Source organism: Carcharodon carcharias, chromosome 12 (assembly GCF_017639515.1).
Source record: "Carcharodon carcharias isolate sCarCar2 chromosome 12, sCarCar2.pri, whole genome shotgun sequence".
Lineage (NCBI taxonomy): Eukaryota > Metazoa > Chordata > Chondrichthyes > Lamniformes > Lamnidae > Carcharodon > Carcharodon carcharias.
The window spans coordinates 91,309,364-91,334,529 of NC_054478.1; the positions used below are offsets into that span (position 1 = coordinate 91,309,364).

The 25,166-nt window shown below is 39.9% G+C and overlaps 1 protein-coding gene across 2 annotated transcripts in view; it reads right to left on the reverse strand.

The window, feature by feature from the left end:
* Nucleotides 1–25,166, reverse strand: part of nckap1 (NCK-associated protein 1) — a 206,041-nt gene that overhangs the window by 51,594 nt on the left and 129,281 nt on the right. For both annotated transcript variants that reach the window (XM_041200526.1, XM_041200524.1), the window contains exons 19-23: nucleotides 21,714–21,853; nucleotides 17,858–17,989; nucleotides 16,087–16,305; nucleotides 15,868–15,998; nucleotides 9,510–9,607 (exon numbers count right to left, since the gene is read on the reverse strand). In XM_041200526.1, the coding sequence (XP_041056460.1) occupies nucleotides 9,510–9,607; nucleotides 15,868–15,998; nucleotides 16,087–16,305; nucleotides 17,858–17,989; nucleotides 21,714–21,853 (720 nt within the window). The remainder of the gene's footprint in view (nucleotides 1–9,509; nucleotides 9,608–15,867; nucleotides 15,999–16,086; nucleotides 16,306–17,857; nucleotides 17,990–21,713; nucleotides 21,854–25,166) is intronic.

Consider the following 25,166-nt stretch of genomic DNA (forward strand, 5'->3'; position numbering starts at 1 on the left):
ATTTCTAAAATACTTATGATATTTCACCCTGTTCTCTAGTCTTCCCACTTTCAACCCAAAGAGAAACACAGTGGAATTAGACATACATTCATTTTCAATTTTTTCCCTCTGTTCCTCAAATCATCTTCCCATGATAGAGTCATCAGCCGCCATGGAAACACTCAATGAGAAGCTGAGACACAGAAGGCAACTCTATTTCTGTCAGCCATTGTAACAAGGTCTAATCACAAAAATATTGCTTGGTGTCTTATCTGCAGTACTACTTCAAAATTACCATATTTAATCATTTTGTTTTCAAATAACCAACTTGTCCCTTTACAGATGTCAGCGACACTAGCACATTGCACCAGTATCAATACTTCATGTCTGAACCAGAAAGAAAGCATCATCTGACAATTCCATTCTGCTGACCATCACAGTTGAACTCCATCCTACTTCAGCTACCATTAACACGTGTATTTCTATTTACAGTTGGGAGGAAGGTAGATAGGGAAGCAGTCATAATCACTACTATGTCATCATCGAGATGGAAATTTGCGAAATGTTCCACTTGCTAAGTTCACAAGGGTACAAATACTAATTCAAACCCCATCAAATGAACAAATTTGGGAATTTCTATGAAGCTTAATGCCACACCACAGTGAATTTAATGGAAGGAAAATCTATAGATGACTCATTTCTTATATATTGGTAGCGTTGTTATAAAAAGTGATGTAAAAACAAATTTCTATGCGACTATCAACTGGGTCTCCCCATACAATGCCCTTCCATAATCATGGCTCCACTGGGTGCTATAGTAGCCACGAACATAGATTGGTTTGACAGTAAACCTGCTACCACCACAGCCCAGAAAAATATGCTGTCTACTTGCAGCACATTTTTGGGCTGAGTGGCTCTTGATTCACTCTCAACAGTCAAAGCCCTAATTTCAGCCCCTGAAACTGCTCCAAGACATATAGATCAACTCTTTCGCTAATGCTAATTTAATGGTAAAGAGACCCATTCTGTCAGGATTCCACAAGCATAAAACTTTAACTTTTAAAATAATTAATGTATTTCTCAGTGTACAATAAAGAAAACATACATTGAAGAAAATAAATTCCCAAGAACTTCCTTCCCTTCAGCAACTCAGACAGATTAGAAAACCATCTGCTCCTATCACTGCTTGCTTGTCCCTACAACCACCGCCCCCCCTTCTACCCCCCCCCCCCACTTTAAACCAGCTTATATTTCACCCCTCTCCTAATATTCACTCAGTTCTGTTGAAGGGTCATGAGGACTCGAAATGTCAACTCTTTTCTTCTCTGCTGATGCTGCCAGACATGCTGAGTTTTTCCAAGTAATTCTGTTTTTGTTTTGAGAAAATCATGTTATATTACCGAAAAGCATTATAAAACTGCAATTTTATAATTGTTTTTGCATAATATCTTTATTTGTCAGAAACATTCAAACAAATTGACAGTAATTTTATATTAAATAAGAATGCTGAAATGGGAAAAAATAAAGCTCAGGAATTGACATCAACTCTCGCTAACTTCAGAATATTTTGTCCAAATTACACATTCCTCTCTTTCTTCCAACCCCCTCCTCCACAAAGAAATAAATTACTTTCATATGAAGGCAAAGGTTAAATGGCCTTTTGTATGTAAGGGATACTAACTGCCAATACTGTTTTCACACAATAATAAACTCCCCTGAGGTTGACTGCAAATGAAAAATAATTTGATTTCAGAAACAGAAGAATGTCCTCCATAGCTTGTGCGGATCACATTTCTTATGCCTATTTAAGAGTTTCGTCTGCAGGCTATTTTCAAATAAATTAATGTTTCGCTATATTGTAATCATTTTATAAAACCAGGATGTACTATATTGCAAATGATACTTGCATTAAGTGTGGTACAGAAAAAATAAAGTCAATGTTATACACCAACTGTGTTAATATACCAAGGGCTGCAAAGCCTTCAACAGTCAGATTTCTGATTGCTTAAATTGTACACAAAGCTTTGAATTACACTTTGATATTTTAGTTGAGAATGAAAATACTTTAGAGTGCAACACATCCCACTTATGTGCAATTTAAGGAAAAAAATAAAACACATTAATCTTAGAATATATTTTAAATTAGTGGCAAGATGTTTATTTTTATTTATTTTTTTTGTGGGGTGAGGAGAGACAATCTCACTTAGAGGTCACATAAACATTATACTGTACTTTTAAGCAAGTCTTCAAGGAAACAAGTCATCTACCCCAAGACAGACAAGTTTAAAGAGAAGAAAATTCAGCCGGAGTGGCTGGGGGGGGGGGGGCAGAATACTTTATATTCAAAATACTCCACTACTTCATAGAAGAAAATATTATCTTCAGTTAATTTTGGCTTCCTTACCAGCATGAACACCCTCAAGTCAGGTGCCCCTCATGGCTCGGATTTTCTGGCAACTGGCTGCTTTGCAACAGGGAACATCTCTATGTATTCCCCAGCAGTTTCATAAAGAACATTCCCAATCAGACTGTAGTTTCCTTGGGCTGGGGCAGCTCTCAGACTAATGTGAGGTTAAAACCCTGCTGTTTACAATTGAGCTGCTCTGGTGTACTCTTTATTGGTGATGTCACTGGAGCAGCCTAACAGTAAGAGACCCCCAACTCAAGGGTTTCCGTGTTGCTGAGGGAACTGATAAAAATATTCATCAAACTTAAACTAAGAATAATACTTTCCTTTATAAAAATTGGGGGACTCTTTATGGTTGCAAACTTATTTTTACGATATGCATGATGGCTCCTGCACTCTGGAACAGAATTTAGGTCACTTTCTACTGAACCTAACACACTCAAGAAATACAAGATTTGTTTATTCAAAAAAAAATGGACATAGGATTTCTTAGTTTTGTAGAGATGTGACTGATTTCAACAAATCAAATTATGTGCAATTTGAGCATGATACTGTCCATTTGAAATGTAAATAAACAAAGTATGGATTGCTCTTTTAAATCTTGAATGAAATCTGCACACAGCATTTTGAGCATTTAAAAAATAAATAGGCTGAAGTACTGGTGGTTGCAAGTCAGTCATCAGTGGTAACACCAATCTAAAACAGCGGCTTTTAGCAATTGCAAAACATGAAAGGTATGATATAAGGGTAAGTGTGCCATCTAGCATACTGTTTCTAATATACACTAAGGTTTTTGGCAAAGCTAGCTCATGATCTCAGACAAGTTACAAGAAGGTACCGAGCAGAAGCCAAATTTCATCTTAAGGAGTTGAAAAATGAGGCAAACCACTTCAAACAAGTCTCCCATTCCTTCCAGTAAATGGTTTCGGAATGATATAGTCTATCTTTTAAATTATAAAACAGAACAAGGCACAAGTTCACTAAATGGCATGAGCATTTCAAAATGGGGGTGGGGTGTGTAGATGAAATAATTTAGTTATTTCAAAAACCTTGGAAGAAATATCACACTCAAATGGTCAGGAGAGCATGACAGAAGGAAAATGGTTATACAAGTTTTCATACAGACCAAGTTTCTATGACAGCTAGAAATAATATGGTATGAAAACTCTGGAATGTCTGCTGTTGGCAAGCTGTGTGGTCATTATCATGAATTAGCTTGTTTCACAGTGGTATGGGGCTTTACTTTTAGGAAGACAAACACTAAGCAGAATCAAAGCCATACGTGGAGAAGAAAAAATCTCCTTTCAAAAAGAAACTATAAATATCAAACAATTGTTTCAGTGACATCCCCAGATTTTCACCAGAGTGTGAGGAAACTTGACTTCTACTTAGTGCCTCTCTCCTTGATCTGGTTAAAATTATGAATAAGTTTTGTCAGTTGTCTTACGTACAAATGCACTACATGATAAAAGAAATGGCTGTACAGCCAACACACTTTAATGTCCTGAGGGTACGTCAGGACCGGATACATAAAATTATACGAATGTAACCAGTAGTTATTTTGGAATTTAATGGAATTATTATTCTTCATTTTTAGTCTGTAAAAAAAATTCATTACTTCTTTGCACTGTCAGGTTTTAGCACAATAATGCTCATTTTCTATACACTCCTTTAACACCGACCGTCTGTTTTTAATAATCTTTAAGCTATAACACTATTAAGTGAAACAAGCTTCTGCGAATGCTGGATCCAAATTCTACCACAAGGCTGGGGAAATACAGACTTATCCAATTTGATTACTGGATATTACGGGAAGTGCCGCAGTGGTAATGTCTCTGGACAAGCAATCCAGAGGCCCCGGTTAATGCTCTAGGGGCATGGGTTCAAATCCTCACTATGTGTGGTGAAGGCACTGGATAGTGCAAAGGCTGTGGGCCCTGACAATATTCCGGCAATAGCACCGAAGACTTCTGTTCCAGAACTTGCCGTGCCCCTAGCCAAATTGTTCCAGTACAGTTACAACACTGGCATCGACCTGGCCATGTGGAAAATTGCCCAGGTATGTCCTGTACACACAGCAGGACAAATCCAACCTGGCCAGTTACTGCCTCATCAGTCTACTCTCGCTTATCAGTAAAGTAATGGAAGGGGGTTATCAACAGTGCTATCAAGCGGCACTTGCTTAGCAATAACCTGGTTACTGATGCCCAGTTTGGGTTTTGCCAGGACCACTTAGCTCCTGACCTCATCACAGCCTTGGTTCAAACATGGACAAAAGAGCTGAACTCCCGAGGTGAGGTGAGGGTGACTGCCTTTGACATCAAGGCTGCATTTGACCGAGTGTGGCAACAAGGAGTCCTAGCAAAACTGGACTCAATAGGAATCGGGGGAAAACTCTCCACTGGTTGGAGTCATACCTAACACAAAGGGAGATGGTTGTGGTTTTTGGAGGTTAGTCATCTCAGCTCCAGGACATCACTACAGGAGTTCCTCAGGGTAGTGTCCTTGGCCCAACCATCTTCAGCTGCTTCATCAATGACCTTCCTTTCTATCATAAGGTCAGAAGTGAGGATGTTCGCTGATGATTGAACAATGTTCAGCATCATTCGCAACTCCTCAGATACAGAAGCAGTTCATGTCCAAATGCAGCAAGACCCGGACAATATCCAGGCTTGGGCTGACAAGTGGCAAGTAACATTCACGCCACACAAGAGTCAGGCAATGACCATCTCCAACAAGAGAGAATCTCATCATCTTACTTTGACGTACAATGGCATTACCATCACTGAATCCACCGCTATCAACATCCTGGGGGTTACCATTGATCCAAAAGTGAACTGGAAGAGTCATATAAATACTGTAGCTACAAGAGCGGGTCAGAGGCTAGGAATCTTGCGATGGGTAACTCACCTCCAGACTCCCTAAAGCCTATCCACCATCTCCAAGGAACAAGTCAGGAGTGTGACGGAATACCACCACCCCCCCCCCCCCCCCCCCCACTGGCGTGGATGAGTGCAGCGCCAACAACACTCAAGAAGCTTGACACTGTCCAGTACAAAGCAGCCCGCTTGATTCGCACCCCTTCCACAAGCTTTAAGTCCCTCCACCCCCAACACACAGTAGCAGCAGTGTGTACCGTCCACAAGATGCACTGCAGAAACTCACCAAGGATCCTTAGGCAGCATCGTCCAAACCCACAACTGCTACTATCCAGAAGGACAAGGGCAGCAGGTAGATGGGAACACCACCACCTGCAAGTTCCCCTCCAAGCCACACACCATCGTGACTTGGAAATATATTGCCGTTCCTTCACTGTCGCTGGGTCAAAATCCTGGAACTCCCTCCCTAACAGCACTGTGGGTGCACTTATACCACATGGACTGCAGCAGTTCAAAGTGGCAGCTCACCATTTTTGCAAGAGCGATTAGGGATATGCAATAAATGCTGGCCCAGCCAGCAAAGCCCACATCCCGTGAATAAATAAAAAAAACTAAATAAAATATGGACTATAAAGCTGGTCTTCACTAATTCACTCATATCCTTCAGGGCAGAAATTTGACATCCTTACCTGGTCTGTCCTACATGTGATTCCAGTCGCAGAGCAACATGGTTGACTCTTAACTGCCCTCTGAAAAGGCCTAGCAAGCCACTCAGTTCAACGACAATTAGAGATGAACAACAAACGCTAGCTTTGTCAGTGATGTCCACAGCCCATGATAGAATAAAGAAAATAAATACAACTACTTTGATATAAAAAAAGTTATTGAGTTGGTTATTAAGATGCACAATTGCTGACATGGAAGCAATGATTTTTTTATTTTGATTTTTTTTTACTGCATAGCAGCATGAACAGTGAATTAGGTAGTGCTCTAAGCAATGATTGTAAGAGGGATTTTTTTTAAAGAATGGAACTGGAAGAATACAAAACTGCACAGTATTAGCATAGTTGCCAAGCAATCTTTGAGCAGACACCCTTGCATGCAACCCATCCCCATCCCCAAACCTTGTATGTGTGACAGTACCTGGCTCTTGCTCTAAAAAATCTCTTATGGGACTTATTCTCCAGCATGAGGCATGCTGGAGACAAAGTTCTTAAATTGTTGTATAGAGATTTTTTTTCCCCTCTTTATGCAGCAGTTGGATGTTATGATTCGTCAACAGGCACATGGAATAATATCACCACTGTCCCCTATTCGTTCATCCAACCACCAGCACATGGAAATATTTCTTGGGCTATCTTAATATTCTTGTTGCAGAGAGATGTACAATTGGTGCACAAGGTGACAAATTAAATTTACAGAAACACAAGAGCCACAGCTACTTATAACCAAAGTTAAGCAGCTGTTTTTGCCACACTGAGTACCTATTGAGTCATGAAAAGGCTATTATGCACTCAGCATAGGAAGGCATCTATATGAGAAACAAACTGTTTTATTAAATAAATGCTTTATTTTAAATGTTCTGATAAGTACAGCACCAAAGGCATTTGGCCCATCACACCTATGACAGCTCTTTGAAATTTAGTTCCACACCCCAGCTTTTTACACATTATGCTCTAAATTAGCTCTCTAAGTACATGTCAATTACCTTTTGACAGCTCCTACGCAATCAGATTCTCCCTCTTGGGCAGCACATTCCAGATCTTAACAGAGTGTGTGAAGAAATTGCTCATTTCTCCTCCAACTCAATTTAAATCTATGATCTCTGCTTACTGACCCACTTACAAAAGGAAATAGCTTTTCATTGCTTGCTCTACCAATACTCTTTGTAATTCTGAATACCTCTATTTGCTTGCTCCTTAACCTTCTCTGCCCTCAAAAAGAACAATCCCAGTTTCTGCAATATCTCCACATGATTGGTAACATTCTGGCAAATCTTCCCCATACCCTCTCTTGAACCTTACCTAATATGGTGCTCAGAATTGTAAGCATTTAGCATGACTTCCTCGTTTTTGCATTCAATGTCCTTATTTAAAAAATCAAGTACCCCATATGCTCTCTCATCAATTGCCTTATCAGCTTGTCCTTCAAGGATTTGTGAATATGTACCTTTGGGCTCTCTGCTCTTGTACCTCAAAATAAAACCATTTAGATTATAAAGCTTCTCAGTGTTTTCTCTCTCAAAAGGGCATAATTTCACACATACTGCTTTAAATTGCATCGGCTATGTATGTTCCCATTTCACTACCCTATGTCCTCCTTAAGTTTGTGAGCATGCTCACCATTTACTATGTTGGCAAGTTTTTTTTATTGTCTCCAAACTTGAAAATACTACTCCCTATACCCAAGTCGAGGTAATTTATATTAAACAAGAAATGGTCCTAATACCAACCCTGGGCACTACCCATTGCATATTTTTCTCCAGTCAGAAAACATTTGTTCACCACTACTGCCTCCATTCTTTAGCCAACTTTGTGCCCAAGTTATCACTGTCCCTTTGATAGCATGTGCTTCTATTTTCCAAATAAGTTTATTTATTCATTCATAGGATGTGGGCATCGCTGGCTAATCAGCATTTAGTGTTCAGCCTAATTGCCCATGAGAAGGTGGTGCTGAGTCACCATCTTGAACTACTGCAGTCCATGTAGTGTAGGTAGACGCAAAGTGCTATTCGGAAGGGATTTCCAGGATTTTGACCCAGTGAGAGTGAAGGAACAGCGATATGGTTCCAAGTCAGTATGATGTGTAGCTTGGAGGGGAACCTGCAAGTGATGGTGTTCCCATGCATCTTGTTCTTCTAAATGGTAGGTGCCATGGATTTGGAAAGTGCTGTTAAAGAAACCTTGGTGAGTTGCTGCAGTGCATCTTGTAGATAGCACATATTGCTGCCACTGTGGTGGAGGAAGTGAATTTTTAAAGGTGGTGGATGGAGTGCCAATTAGGACCCTTACAATACAAGAGGAGGCCTTCAGCCGACTGTATTTTGAAAGAGTTGCCAATCTTAGTCCCATGCACCTCAAAGCCCTGAAAATTAGTCCTCTACAAATAAACGTCCAATTGTCTTTTGAAAGATACCAATGAATCTGCTTCCACAACCCCCCCATCACAACAGTCCTGTGTTAAAACAATACTCTTCTCCCCCTCTAGTTCTTTTTGCCAATTATGTTAAATCAGTTTTATCTGGTTAGTGCCGATACCGCCAGAGAAAACACTTTATGCTCATTTCTTCTACTCAAATCCAATATTATGATGAACATCTCTATTGAATCTCCCTTAAATCTTCTTTGCTCTACGCCCCCCCCAACCTATTACCCATAAGTCCATTACCCCTTCCCACCTTATTGCCCTACCCTCTTCATTACCCTGCCCCTCCTCTCCAAATTACCCTAACCATCCCCATTACCCTTCCTCACCTCATCACCCCTCCCTCTCCATCACCCCTCCCTATTAATTAGACGAAACAACATGGAGAAGCAGTATAATCTAAATGGTTATTTTTACTCGTTTTGGCTCTCAGGATTATTGGTGATGCTTTGTTAGCTTTGGATGATGTAGGGCAGAGTTGAGATCAAATCTGAACATTGTATTTGCTGTCACAGTGTTAAAAGTTAGGAATTTATCACAGGAAGCCATTGGTTCAAATGGGCTATACAAATCTCAAGCCAACACCAGGTGGCAGGCTACAAGAGTTGCCACGGCAATGCAGCCAGACAACTGCAATGGACCTCATTCTTCAAAGTACAAGACATGAGTAAAGATAGCTGAAACATCACACTCAAAAATATGTAATCACTACCATGACACCATGAGAAAATCACTTCAAATTTTTTGGTAAACATTAAATGAGGGAGCTTCTCTGGAAGTTCATCGGATCAATGATCAATACTTGGCCAATGGCTACCCATGAAAATTGCCAATTATTACAGCTAAGTTGTTAGTATGTAATCTTTAAAGTTAATAACTGAAATTCTTACATCTGCACAAATATTTTAATGTGTGTTTTACTACTGTTCCCACAAGATACTTATATCAGTCTTCATGATTCCGGCTGCAAGTTCCCATCACACTGAAAAAAATACTGGCTTTATAATTTCACAGTCAGTGTTGTTTTATAATAGTATATTTTATCATTTTATTCTCTGCACTAACATGCAGACATAGCTGCAATGAAACCCCAATCTTACCTTGAGCTCTGCCACCTGTGAGGAAATGTGCCACATCAGGCTTTCACTTAAAAACTTCATTCCATATGGGCCCAGAAGTTCTGAAAGAGCCCTCATTTCTGTGGGAAAACATGCAAGTGTTGTCAGCCTGCGTGCCATAACACTTATCAACCTGTCATTACATAGGCATGAGCATATTGTCAAAGACCACCCATAATCTTGAAATCTCCAACGGAAAATAGGGGAATGATGAAAGCTCGTAATGTGTACATATATTTGAGAAATTCTCAAAGTTGAAGATCTGTAAGCCTTCAATATTTCAGTATTAAAATGTTGGGTTACTAACAAAACAGCAGATTGCGGAGTTGAAAGATGGGGAACAAACTCCATAAACAGTATTTTTACTTTTGCGAAAAGGAAGAAAAATAAATGAAATTACAAAAGAAAAAAATTGGCAGGAAAGAAAACCAGGACCAGAAATAAAACATAGTAAAGACTTGTTACAGATGATCTGGTCATTATTATATTACTGTTTGTGGGAGCTTGCTGTGCACAAATTAAATGCCATGTTTTATTTCAAAAGTATTTCATAGACTGTAAAGTGCTTTGAGATGTCCAGTGGTCTTAAAAAGGGCTATAAAATGCAAGTCTGTCTTTCTTTGATATGTGGTCCAACAAATTATCAAGGAAGATAGGGAGGGGAGAGGGGGTGGCAAGGTACGAATTCATGTGAGAATGTTCAAGACTATGTAGACTGTGTATTGTGATGGGTTGGGGAAAATCAGAAATTATTGTAAAATCTGGCGCAATGTTCATCCTTCATACAGAAATTTCTGATTTTAGAACCTGGGATGCAATTTATACATGAATGCAAGTTCTCTTGTGGCTCTGTGTAAGTCACTTACATTAATAAACTTACACACCAATATTAGGTACACAAATACTACAAATATTGTCCAAGGAGAAAAACTGAGATAATGAACAAATTTGTGCATATCAATTCTAAAGACTACTTTATGGGATATAAGTGAACCAAAGATGTTCTACTAACCTTCAAAGTGATTCAGTACTAAAGCCTTCCCTGAGGTAATTTATGTATTTTACATTTTTATAATCGAATATTAGGTATATAAATCCGACAATACTCTTGTTGCTGATCTGACAGCATGACAAGCGTTGAAGTGACATTTAGTGCACAATAACAACTCTGTATTTATATAGCACCTTCAATATCGAAAAATGTTCTAAGGTGATCCACAGAGGCATAATAAAAAAAACAATGAGCTAAAGAAGCAGTAGGAGTGATCCAAACTGTGTTTAAAAAGGTGAGCTTGAAGGAAGGTCCTGAAAGAGGAGAGGAAGGTGAAGAGGCAGGGGTTTAAGTCAAGAATGACAGAATGTAGGCCCTCAGCACCCTAAGGCATGGCCACCAGTAGTTGGGGGGGTGGGGGGGGGAGAAAGAGAGAGAGAGAGAGAGAGAAGAGTGTGGGAAGAGGGAGAACAAGAAGGAATGGGGGATTTGTTGGGAGGGGAGGGGGGGTTGTTGTTGTCAGGCAATGAGTTACAAGGATAGGGGTTTAAATATGGATGACAAATTAAAATTTGAGGCATGGGGGCACCTGGAAGAAAATGCAGGGCTTCAAGGATGAGGTGTTGGGTCAATGGAACTGTGTGGGGGACAGGAGTATTTTGGATGAGCTGCAGTTTACAGATTGGTAGAGGACAGGAGATTAACCAGGACAGCATTGGAATAATTGACTCAGTGGCAAAGGCATGAATGAGGGTTTCAGCAGCAAATGGACTGAGGTATGAACTGAGTCAGGTAACGTTACAAAGGTGGAAACAGGCAGTCAGTTCTGGATTAAACAGGACTCTGTCATGGACTGAACCAACCTGTCTGCAGTCTGTGGCTGTAAAGGAGAACGCAATAAGTAATAGTGGAGCAGAATCGGTGGGAGAGCAAAATGGTGGTTCATTCAAATTGGAGTCTGATAATGAAGTGGCAGTGTAGTGGCAGGGACATAGAGCTGGGTGTCATCAGCACACATGTGGCAGCTAACCTAATGTCTAAGGCTGACATGCCCAAGGTGGCTGCATATACATAAGGAAGAGAAAGGAAGAGGGGGTAAAGCTCCTTGGGGGATTGAGAAGTTTATGCTGAAGACACCCAGGCCATGATCAGATGGATAAACAAAAGCATTTAAAGGTAGTTTCACTAAGCTGGACAATGTAGAGGTGTTGGGATAACGATCATCTGGTCAGTTGTGTTAAGGCAAAAGAGACATTGCAGATGACAAAAAGAAATAATACACCATGGTCACAGTGAACAAGGGTCATTTGTGACTTCAGTTAGCTCAGTTTTGGTACTGCGGCAGTAGTCAAAACCTGACTGGAGAGAATTTCTTTTTCAAGGGATAGGAGCATTGCTGCCAAAGTTAGCATTTGTTGCTAATCCCTAATTGCCTTGGAAAAGTGGCTGGGATGAGCCACCTCTTGAACTGCTGCAGTCCAAATGCTGTTAGGGAAGGCAGTGGAATAGTGATATTGTCACTGGACTGGTATTCCAGAGACCCAGGGTAATGCTCTGGGGTTCGAATTCCCCCCACAGCAGAGGGTGAAATCTGAATTCAATAAAACTCTGGAATTAAAAGTCTGATGATGACTATGAAACCATTGTTGTAAAAACCCATCTGGTTCACTAATGTCCTTTAGGGAAGGAAATCTGCCATCCTTATCCTTACCCACAGCAATGTGGTTGACTCTGAACAAGGGCAATAAACAGGAGCTCCTAGATTTTGTGACAGTGAAGGACAGAAATGTAGTTTCAGGATACTGTGTGCCTTGGAGGGGAACTTGCAGATGGCAGTATTCCAATGCATCTGCTGCCTTGTCCTTCTAGGTAGTAGAGGTGCTGAAGGAGCCGTGGCAAATTGCTGCAGTGCATCTTGTATATACTACACACTGCTGCCGCTTAGTGTTGATGATGAGGGGAGTGAAAGTTTTAAGGTGGTTAATGGAGTGCTGGTCAAGTGGACTGCTTTGTCCTGGGTTGTGTTGAGTATTTTCAGAACTGCACTCATCCAGGCAAGTGGGAAGTATTCCATCACTCCTGAATTGTGCTTTGTGGAGTCAGGGAGGTTGAGCTACCTCCAAACAAGGTGTTATGAAAAAGATAGGCATCAATTTGTGAGGTGACAAATCAAGGATTTTAGAGGAAAGAGAGGCTGGAGATGGAAAGCAGTTTGTAAGGGCAGAAGGATTGCATTTTTTTTTTTGAGATGGGCAATGATAGTGGTTTTGAAGGAGAGAGTAACAAAATCTGAGGAGAAGCAATCATTTACAATGTTAGCTAGAATTGGGCCAGGAAGAAAAGTCTACAAAGGTTTAGTAGGAGTAGGAACAGGACCAGAGTCTCATGGCAAAGATCAGCTCAGAAAGGGCATGACAGGACAAAGGATAGAAATGAGACTGCCCTGACAGGTCCAGGGTTAGGGCAGGAAGGAGGTATGGTCTGGCAGGCAAGGAGAAGCAACAGAGGTACCTGAAAAGATAGTCTCAGCCTTAGTGGTAAAATCTTTATAAGGAGACTGGGGAGGGGGGATTAGGAGATGGTTGGTGGTAGAGAAAATAAGCTGGTGGTTATCTGTGTTCTGCAGTATGAGGGGAGGGGACAGTAAGCAATGAGAATTTTGAAGGGGAGGAGAGAGAAGTACAACATGGCGAGGTTAAAAAGCTATTTCATACCTCATTCCAAAAGTGAATGGCTGTTACTTTAAAACAATGCAAACAATGAAAAGCTTGGTTTGGGACATTTGTCCATAAAGCATTTATAGCACTGAATCAGAGTTGAAAGTACGCTTTCATTCCATGACTCAACTGATAAAAGATTAAACTTATTTAAAAAATTCACTGAACTAACTAAATTTTGCGATTTTAAGGAACCGAACCGATAAAATTTTAGTTTTGTACATTAGCCAAAGGCTGATTTTATGGGATTTTTCTGCTTAAAAAATAATCTTTGCATACCAAAGAGCGATAACCACTTAACTTTATGACTCAGCTGAGACAAGTATGCATTTAAAGATTTTGCCCTGTTGATGATTTTTAGACAGTAGTCAGCCACTTTGGCCATATGTCAGATATGGTGTGAAAGTAATTCTGGTCACAAAGTTATTTCATGAATGTTATTTATCCAAAGTATAAACATGGTCTTGATTATGGCTCTATCAACAGTATGCAGCACTTTAATTCAGGATTGGAAATTTAAGTGTTGTGAGGAAACACACTATCTCAAAAAAAATGTTAGCAGCATATGCCAGAGAACACTGGCAACCCTCAGTCCTTTTGGAACGAAGTGTTTATGGACCAATCTTTTTCCAGTCAAGTTGAATAGTTTATTTATGGGAGAGAAAGTTTCATCCAATAGACTTAACTCCTACATTAAAATATTGTTTTTTTAAAAAAGCACCTACTGGCTGCAGAATAAATTGAGGTATCTAAAAGATAGCTAGATGGTTGAGAACCATACTCTAATCCAAGGGATTATGGAGGAAGGGCAAAGAAGTGGATTAGAGATAGAGTTGCCATGACCAACAGTTTCAATGGCTTGAATGATATACTCCTTTTCATATATATGACTGCTCAGAGATCTGAAAGCATTGGGTTTCCTACTAATTTAGCAAGACAGCCAATAAATAGATAATTTTAAAGTATTCTCAACCCCACCCATTACCACCACCACCCCTATCTTTGCACCCAGAGAAAACACTTTTCCCTCATTGGCCATACATCCCTTGGCAGTGAAGAAGCAACTTTAATTTATGTTGGGAGCTAAATTCAATAGCTCGGGTAAACAAGAGATGAAACCATGCGCAATTAACTCATGATTGTTATTTGTAATGCAGGCAGCAGGCCAACTTCTAGCTGCCTGTTTATTTCACTGACTTTAGCGTGCAGCCAGCACAACCTGCTCTGTTGGGAGCCAGTATTATGAGTGGCTAGCAACACAAAGCTAGCCTGCACTGCTTAAGGCAAGCCTGCACCTCCTAAAAGGGAGGGGCATTGTGGTTGGGCCAAGTGCTAGAAGTTACATATTTTCATATGCAGGGCCCTGTCCTCTGCAAACAGAAAGAATATGTCCAGGCATTGTGCCTTTTTTAAATAAACAGAAGCATGGGGAATAACTGTTCCCTGGTGCATACTCCAAGGCAATGCCTCAACGAATCAGAGCCCACCTGCCAACCAATCTGCACTTTCCTCATACAGTATAAATTGTTGTTCCCTTTGAAAATGTGGTATTCTTGTATCCGTCCAGATGAATGCAAAATGAAAAGCTTCGACAGCTTGTCTCTTTTTCAGCAATACTCAAGTTCTGTACTATCAAGTGACCATTTGCAAATCAACCTCTTTTGCCAAGTCCAGAGCAGGCATAACAATCCTAAAACTTGTGACAATGAAAGAGATGCAAATAGGACAATGGGAGAAATCATCATGTACCTGAACAGATAGCTGATGTTTAGCGTCGTCACGGTGTTAAAGAATGCAAGATTCCACCAGAATACTTCTGCCTAATACAAGTGTATATTTCCTCCTCTGAATAACTGATTAATTTCAGTACCATCTTGCCATTAAAACGATTCTCACTTCTGATTGCCATCCAGTAATCACTGATACAAGCCCACTGGACAGGCACTTTAGGATAATATAGGAAGAATGGCTTTTTAAGTATGCATCTTTGCCAAACCTGGAGGACTGCTTTGGAATTACCCAGAATTAAAAGAAAAAAATCCTGGGTATTGCTGTGAGCAACACGGCAGAAGAATCCTAGGTTCATTAAAAAAAATGTTTCTTTCCATTTTCCTCAGACAATTTAATTCAAAGTATTAGAGATGGGTGATGGGTTGCAAGTACAGCTGTTTGGGTAGGGCTGTTGGAAGCAGGGGGTCATATGATGAAATCGCCAGGAATATAGCCAGCTGGAGCCAGCAACAATATGCCAATTGGTGATAAGCACCCATAGAACTGTAGACAGTAAAGGGTTAACACCTTCATGAGAGAGTGAATAAAGAGAAATCTGAAAAAGGAGACAACAGAGTTAAAACTTAAATCCCCTTCATTTGAATTTGCCAGTTGAAAATACATATAGTACTTTCACAGGAGAGGTTTCTTGGCAGCAATACTATCAGTCTGATTTCCGCTCCTAATAGCTGGAGACAAAGAACTTTGAGGCAAAATAAGGTCATGGAGAAGTGAAGGCGTATGGTGGGTTAAACAAAACCGCTTTGCGGCAGGCATTATTTACACTTGGCCTCATGAGATTAATTGGCTTCATCATAAAATGAAGGAATATTTAATAGAAAATATTTTATAACAACTTTACCAGAGATGTCTGAATATTCCTCCGCATTAAACGTCAGTTCACTCTCAGTAGGCAGGTTCACAAATGCCTTCATAGCTGGAAAGTACGCAATGTGCCCATTGCTGACTTGTCGCAGAAGAGTTTCTAGATACCTGTGTATGTGTGCAGCTAGATTAGGTTACCTTTAAACATGAATTGTATCAAAAAGTGCACTTTACACAGAGTCAAAAACATACTTACCAATTGGTGTATAAGCTAGTTATGGTTGGTTCACCATGACTATCTAAATGTTGTGTCTGCTGGAGAAGAACATTGTTAAAAACTCTGGTGATATCAATCTGCACATAGTTTTCAATGGACTGGAGTACAGTCATGTAGGCTTTTACACTTGTCAGTAGCTCAGAAGGCTTGGCAATCTCTTGCGTAGCTTGATTGTACATTGTCATTCCCACAATTGATCTGAAATTGAAATGAAAAACAATTAATGATATTCAAGACATGTACTGCATACAAAATAAGAGCAAAGTTGGCCTATAAGTGAAGTGTGAGCAAGTGACACTTTTGCTAAATGAACAAAACTTGAAAATTTTATGCACATCAATAACTACTGAATTAGTCTTCAGAAACTTATTTCAAAATTAGTCTTATGTGCTATGTAATTAATTTAATTTAGTCTTTTTCTTCTCTTTACCAAACTTTCTCTAATACTTTCAGCGACCCTATTAGTGAGGTCCATCAAACTATGGGCAGGCCTGACTATTAAACGAAGAACTAAGAACAAATGTACAAACGCAATAAATGTAGTGAGAGAAGTGATTCAGATGGAACTGTTCCTGAACTCAAGTGGGGATAATATATCTAAGTCAAAAACGATCCAGCAAAAACAGTGAACTTAAAAAAAAATAATGTTAACAAGCCAGAATTCTTACATCTGGCAGTTCATAAATATGCTAAGTTATTTTAGTTGACTGCAGCACCTTTGACTTCAGCCAAGATGTTGAATTTCAGTTAAGTTTTCCTTTTGGTCTTTTATACATCAACTAAAGTAATGCAAATGTTAATAAAAGTGTTTGGATGCTAAACACCTAGATATTATTTTGACTATATAATTTTGAATAAGGTGGATGGGAAAAGAAAAAAATGTTTTCATTTTTAAAAATCATGCATATTTTATACCTTCTCCTTTCAAGAAACTAATTCTCTGCTTTATACGGTTCTATACCAGACAGCTCACTCAAGTGATTAGTATTCACGTATAAACCTGACATTACAAACCTTGTCAGCAGACTAGCTTATCACAGAACAATACACCAGACCCATTCCACCTGCCTTGAAGTTCCAGCAGAGATCCTTAGATAACAATCTGGAGGCGAGGTCTGGTCAATATTCCTCTTCCGAATCTCGGAGATTTAAAACAATTAAATAATCCTTATCCACTGGCTGACGTTAGCTCACTTAGCACAGACAAGGAAATGAATCCAAGCTCCTCCTGGGTTGTATGACTCCATTTTTACTCGGTATATCAGCTGAGCCATTTGGGAAAGGATCAAATGGTCTCTTTAAAGGAAACCGTGTCTTATTTTCATCTCCCTCAAAACCAGGAAATAAATATCCTACATGCTTGATGATGTTTTTATTAATTACTAAGACTCTCTGTCCGATTTCAGCACCTTTTCTGTGAAGAAACATCCGAGCTCCAATTTGCAAGAGTAAGGCGCCAAGAAATAGGGGAAATTGATGCTACCCACCACCAACCCCAACCATTGCATGTTGACTGGCTCTCCACCATCAAGCCCTCAGTTTTAGGAGTTGAATAGTTTTGAATTGTATGTTTTCTTCAGTTACAGAAATTCAACATTGGCTTTTAATTTATAGATCCTTGAATATATCTTATACTTACATAGCGTATTTCTTTCACAAAACTATAAAAACTCCTAATGTAATGATCATTTAATATAGTTTCTACATGCGCAGCATATTTCGTTCACAAAATTATGAAAACTTCTCTTACTTAGTAAAGCGGATTTCCAAATGTGAAGTCAAATACTCGCGTGGTGTAAAAGTGTGCTCCCAGACAACTAAATTAGGAACATAATTGATAGAGAAACAAAGCTCAGAAAGAGCAGTGTGAAGTTTGTCCAAACTGTAAAATAAAATTAAAACATTTTGTTAATGTTTCCAACAACAGGCACATTTGTGAGATAACACATTTCTCAAATGTCTCAAAACATTATTACTATTGTACAAACAAGGACCCATTTTATATACAACTATTGTCAACTTACTATAAATTTAGATTACTCTAAATTGTTAGACTGCTTATCAAACTTCCAAAGCTAGCTTTCACTCAATTAAATATTGGGAAGATCAAAGTCATTATCTTCAGTCCCCACTATAAACTCTCTCTCTCCCTGGCAACTGTCTGATACTGAACGCAACTGTTCGTAAGCTTGGTGACAGAGTCATAGAAGTCTGCAGCACAGAAAAAAGCCCTTTGGCCCATTGAGTCTGCACCCATCAAACAAGTACCTAACTATTCTAATCCCGTTTTCCAGCACTGGGCCCTTAGCCTTGTATGCCATGGCATTGCAGGTGCACATCCAAATACTTCTTAAATGTTATGAGGATTTCTGCCTCTGCCACCGTTTCAGGCAGTGAGTTCCAGATTCCCACCACCCTCTGGGTGAAAATTCTTCCTCAGATCCCCTCTAAACCTCCTGCCCCTTATCTTAAATCTATGCTCCTTGGTTTTTGATTCCTCCACCAAGGGGAAAAGTTCCTTCCTGTCTATCCTCTCTATGCCCCTCATAATTTTATCATGTCCCCCTCAATTTCCTCTGCTCCAGGGAAAATAACCCCAGTCTATCCAATCTCTCCTCATAACTAAAACTCTCCAGCCCAGGCAACATCCTGGTAAATCTCCTCTGCACTCTCTTTAGTGCAATCACATCCTTCCTACAATGCGGATTCCAGAACTGCACGCAACATTCTAGTTGTGGCCTAACTAGTGTTTTATACAGTTCCAGCATAACCTCCCTGCTCTTATATTCTATGCCTCAGCTAATAAAGGCAAATATCACATATGCCTTCTTAACCACCTTATCTACCTGTCCCGTTAACTTAAGCGACCAGTGGACATGCACACCAAGGTCTCTCTGATACGTGGTACTTCCCAGGGTCCTACCATTCATCGTGTATTCCTATGCCATGTTTGTCCTGCCCAAGTGCATCACCTCACACTTATCTAGATTAAATTCCATTTGCCACTGATCAGCCCATCTGTCTAGCCTCTCTATATCTGCCTGTAATCTAAGACTATCCTCCTCACTATTTACCAACCACCAATTTTTGTGTCATCTGCGAACTTACTGATCAACCCTCCTACATTCAAGTCTAAATCGTTTATGTATACCACAAACAGCAAGGGATCCAACACCGATTCCTTGGAACCCAACTGGACGCAGGCATCCAGTCACAAAAACACTCCTCGATCATCACCCTCTGCTTCCTGCCACTCAGCCAATTCTGGATCCAAATTGCCATGGATCCCATGGGCTCTTACCTTCATTATCAGTCTCCCATGCGGGACCTTATCAAAAGGCTTGAAGTCCAAGTAGGCTACGTCAAATGCACTGCCCTCATCTACACACCTGGTCACCTCTTCGAAAAGTTCAATCAAATTGGTCAGGCATGACCTCCATTTAACAAAGCCATGCTGACTGTCCTTGATTAATCCCTGCCTCTCCAAGGGTAGATTAATTCTGTTCCTCAGAATTGCTTCCAATAGTTTCCCCACCACTGAGGTTAGACTGACTGGCTTGCAGTTCCCTGGTTTATCCCTTCCTCCCTTCTTGAATAACGCTATCACATTGGCTGTCCTCCAGTCCTCTCTCCTGTGGCCAGAGAGCTATTGAAAATTATTGTCAGTGCCTCTGCTATCTCCTCCCTTGCCTCACTCAACAGCCTGGGATACATTTCATCTGAGCCTGGAGATTTATCTACTTTTAAGCCTGCCAGACCACTTAGAACCTCCTCCCTTTCTATGCTAATTTCTTTATTTATATCACAGTCCTTCTGCCTGATTTCCATACCCACGTCGTCCCTTTCACTTGTGAACAACAACATAAAGTATTCATTTAGAACCCTACCCACGTCTTCCGGCTCCACACACAAATTACCACTATGGTCCTTAATGGGCCCTAGTATTTCCCTAGTTATCCTCTTACTCTTAATGTACTTGTAAAATAACTTCAGATTTTCGTTTATTTTACCTGCTAATGTTTTTTCATGTCCCCTTTTTGCTCTCCTAATTTCCTTTTTAAGTTCCCCCCTACACATTCTGTACTCCTCCAGGGCTTCCGCTGTTTTGAGCCCTTGGTTTCTGCCATAAGCCTCCCTTTTTCTTTTTATCCAGTCTTGTATTTCCCTTGACATCCAGGGTTCCCTGGATTTGTTGGTCCCATCTTTGTCTTTACTGGAATATGTTGGCCCTGTACTCTCCCTATTTCCTTCTTGAATGAGTCCCACTGCTCTGACACAGAATTACCTAAAAGTAGCTGCTCCAGTCCATTCTGGCCAAATCATATCTGACCTTATTAAAATTGGCCTTCCCCAAATTTAAAACTCTGATTTCTGGCCCATCCTTGTCCTTTACCACAACAACCTTGAATCTAGTGGAGTTATGATCACAACTCATGAGAAGTGCTTTCATCAACATATCTGCACCATCACTAAGGCTGCCTATCCACCTCCATAAAGCCACCAATCTCCACCCACTGCCACAACTCAGCATTACTGAAAGTCTCATCCATGCCTTTCTTACCTCTAGACTTGACTATTCCAATGCAGTACTGGCCAACTTCCCATGCTCTACCTCCATAAACTTGAGATAATTCAAAACATGACTGCCCATGTCCTAACTCACTCCAAGACCTGTTCACCCATCACTTCTGTCTTCACTGACCTACAATGGCTCCAGGTTAAGCAACACCTCTATTTCAAAATTCGCATCCTTGTTTCAAATGAGCTCATGATTTCACTTTTCTCTGTTTTTAATCTCCTCCAACCTATGCCCCAACACTCCGAGACATCTATGCTTCTCTAATTCTGGTTGCCTGAGCTTCCCCAATTTTAACTGCTTCACCATTGGTGGTTGTGCCTTCAACTGCCAAGGCTCTAAGCAATGGAATTCCCTTACTAAACCTCTCTTTCCTCCTTTAAGGTGCGCCTTAAAACCAATTCTTTGACAAAACTTTTGATCATCCTCCCTCATGCAGTTAAGTTTCAAATTTTGCCTTATAAAACTTTTGTGGTGCTTGGAATCTTTCATTATGTTAAAGCCACCATATAAAGATAAGTAGTTGCTGTTCTACTGGTACTCCATAGATGCATCATAATGAATTTAGAACGGCTTGCTGGTCTTATTATTATAAAGACTAATAATATAGTCACATAAAAGTTGTCATTTTTCCTTTATAAAAATGCTCCAGTTTGTTTTACGCATACAAAGATAAAATACACAATTTAGGAGGAATGCTTTGGTCAGCTCAAGTTTCTCTAAAAATGTTAAAATATTCATGACAATAAACATAAACGATTTAATGATTTTGCTATGATAGTTGAGTTTCTTCTGCTAAAGCAGCTATTTATAATTGATAGAAATGCAATTATGTAATTCAGCTAAGTCAACAAAATTCAACAAGCTACCAATATAAAGTGCAAGACAGTTTAACACAAGAAATCAACCTTAAAAACATTATTTCTCTACAAGTCTGTGATCTTTAAATATTTTTATTTCTGTTTAAATGATCAATCCTCGAAAAATCCTGACTGAAGAAAAATTACAAAAGCGGCAGTTGACTCCTCACTTGGTAACCAGTAGCCTGTTCTTTCTCATGCTCTCCACTCCAGGTTTCTCCCTTTCAGGTTCCCCTTTCTTTCCAGTCTGCTTTTTGGACTTTTTATTTACTGCTTGACTGATAGTCTTGGCACAATGTTTTGGCAATAACTGCAGAACAGAAAAAAAACACAATGAAATCTTTAAAACAGCTTAAGAGATAAATATGCCAAAGCTAACACAATTGATATATGATCGAGATGGGACTCCACGTCAAGTGCATCAATATTCCTGATACCTTTTCTAAAAAAGGCAATTGAATTCTGTTTCATTTGGTGAAATTTTTTCACTTTGTAGAATCAACTATATTCAAGACAAAGTTTGGTTCTCAGTTGGACCATTACAAAAAAACTGCCAAATATTTTCAAGTAGCGAAATACTGGATCTATTTTTCAGAAGGAACAATTCCTTTTTCCTCTCCTGACAAACTCACAAATCCATGTTTCCCAAGTTAATTCTAAATATTACTGAAGTGACACTTCAATGAAATCAAAGCTTGCTTTAGATGCTCTATTGATTTTTTGAATCATGTTATTCTCTACTTATCATGGATAGCCATCCTTGTAGATCAATATTAACTGTACAACATGGGCACTTTTGTCCTTTATGGATGTTTCATCTAAATTAGACTTTGGCTTTTTCTTCCAGGGTAAAAGTGGTAGGTAAAACAGGTATCACAAAGGGGATTTATGCTTTTTCAGGAGTTTTAATGATGCACCAAATGAACCTTCCCACATACTTGAATAGATAATGGTGTTTTTAAGCCACTGGAAGCTTGGGAGAACAAGGATTATGGAAGAAAACTAGAAGTGATTTTGTACTTGTTGCCACTCAAGGAATAAAAGCAACTCTTAATAAAATTTAAAATGCTCCAACAAATAAAACAAATTGGTCTACAGACTGTCTGTACGTTTCTTCTTTTATTGGTTAATTGTCTGAAGTCCCTATGTTTATGCTTTTTCATTGTTATGTTGTGCATCTCGCCAATGCGCAAACCCCCGTATTTTACAAAAAACAATCACATTTACCAAAAAAAAGCTTCCTAATACAAGTTTAATACAGCTGCTAAGACACACACACCATTAGAAGAACCTTGGTGAGGCCACAGCTGGAATACTGTGTGCAGTTCTGGTCACCACATTATAGGAGTGATGTGATTGCACTGGAGGGGGTGCAGAGGAGATTCACCAGGATGTTGCCTGGGATGAAACATTTAAGTTATGAAGAGAGATTGGATAGACTTGGGTTGTTTTCGTTGGAGCAGAGGAGACTGAGGGACGACCTGATCGAGGTGTACAAGATTATGAGGGGCATGGACAGGGTGGATAGGGGGCAGCTGTTCCCCTTAGTTGAAGGGTCAGTCACAACAGGAAATAAGTTCAAGGTGAGGGGCAGGAGTTTGGGGGGGGATGTGAGGAAAACTTTTTTTTACCCTGAGGGTGGTGACAGTCTGGAATGCACTGCCTGGCAGGGTGGCGGAGGCGGGTTGCCTCACATCTTTTAAAAAGTACCTGAATGAGCACTCGGCATGTCATAACATTCAAGGCTATGGGCCAAGTGCTGGTAAATGGGGTTAGGTAGGTAGGTCAGGTGTTTCTCACGTGTCGGTGCAGAGGGCCTCTTCTGCACTGTGTGATTCTGTGATAATGTACCCTAAGTATAAAACTACTCACATATTGTATGCTATTTACATAATATATCAAATGCCCATTCATAACCTTTTCCATCTCATTTGAGTTGTTCTAAAATCTTTTCCCTTCCCTTTAATCCACAGCCATGAAATCCTGCTAGATTGCATTCATAGTCTTATGCTAGTACACAGCATGATACTTGCCTGGTTTCTACAACAACACACTTCTCGGTATTCACTCCTACACAAAACTCATTAAACATTGAAAGTTGCTACTGAATCAATGTTTGGTGAAAATTTGACAATTACTCAATGGGGTTACTACTGCAAATATTCAAAATTACATGCAAGAAATTAGCCACAGGGAAGACTTTTTGTTAACTTGGCAACAATGTAGAAAATATTTTAGAATAAACTCTCTATTCTGGCTGCTGACTATTTACTTACGTCCAAGTAATAAGAGGAAGAACCTGTATATATATATATATATATATATTATATATATATAAAATTTATTATCTGCAGGACATCCTAAAGCACTTAGAAGTCAATGAATTACAGAACATGTGCTTTTCTGTCCTTTATGTAGGTAAGCAGAGAAGTAGTCACATTTGTACACAGCAATGTTCCACAATAGCAGAGAGATAAATGTTTGTTTTTCGGTTCAAGTATACTGACCAGGGTACCAAAACTACATCTTATCCTTCTCTGAAGAGCAGCAGTGACCATAGAGAGCGAATCATGCAGGTAAGTTAATACAAGTATCCAGGCATATGTCATGATGCTTTCGTTCTGCAGCGAATCACTGTCAGCTGCATTTCAGCCACCATGGCAAACCAAAGGATGGCCACTGAGTGATAAAGGCTATCTGATGACATGGTTAATAACTCCAGTGTACAACCCATGCAGACAATGCACAGTGATGACATTTCTAAACATTTTCTATCCCTCCAGACAGGTGGGATCTCAGTTTAATGTCTAAAAAGCAGCATCTATGCCCTCTCAGTAATGCAAAAGGATGTTAGCCAGATTATGCACTCAAATGGTGGTATGGGACTTGAACCCACAATCACAAAAACATAGAATAGTACAGCACAAGAGAGGAGCGTACATCCAGCAAGTCTGTCTCTCTTTTGAAGAGCACCCCAGTTAGACCCACTCTCCAACCCTTTCTCCATATCCCTACAATTTTTTTCCTCCTTCAAACATTTATCCAATTCCGTTCATAATGTCTGACCTTCATACTATCATTTCTGGAGTCCTTTCCTTCAGACCACTCTTCTGCTGACAGTGATTCACTGCAGAATGAAAGCATCATGAACAATGCCTGGATACTTGCATTGACCTTACCTGCATGATTTGCTCCCTATGGTCACTGGTGCTCTTCAGAGAAGGATAGGGTGTAGTTTTGATTTCCTGGTCAGTATACTTCATTGAACCAAAAAAAAAACATTTATCTCTCTGCCGTTGTGGAACATTGCTGTGTACAAATGTGACTTCTCTGCTTACACAGAATCAGCTTTGATATGTACACTGGTGACACCTCACTGCTTCTCCACCACCTCACTTGATTGTTCGCTTCTTCTGTGTCACCAGACTGCCCTCTCATTCATCTTGGATGATTCATAAATTTCCTTCACGGAAACACTGGTAAGACCAAAATTTCACTATCATCCATAGTAACGTTGCCAAGGTTCCAATCCCTCCACAGTCGCCATCTCAGACGGAATCAGGCTGCTCACAAATAAGTGCCATTCAACCCCAAATGGAGCTGCCGACTTCATAACCTTTCTC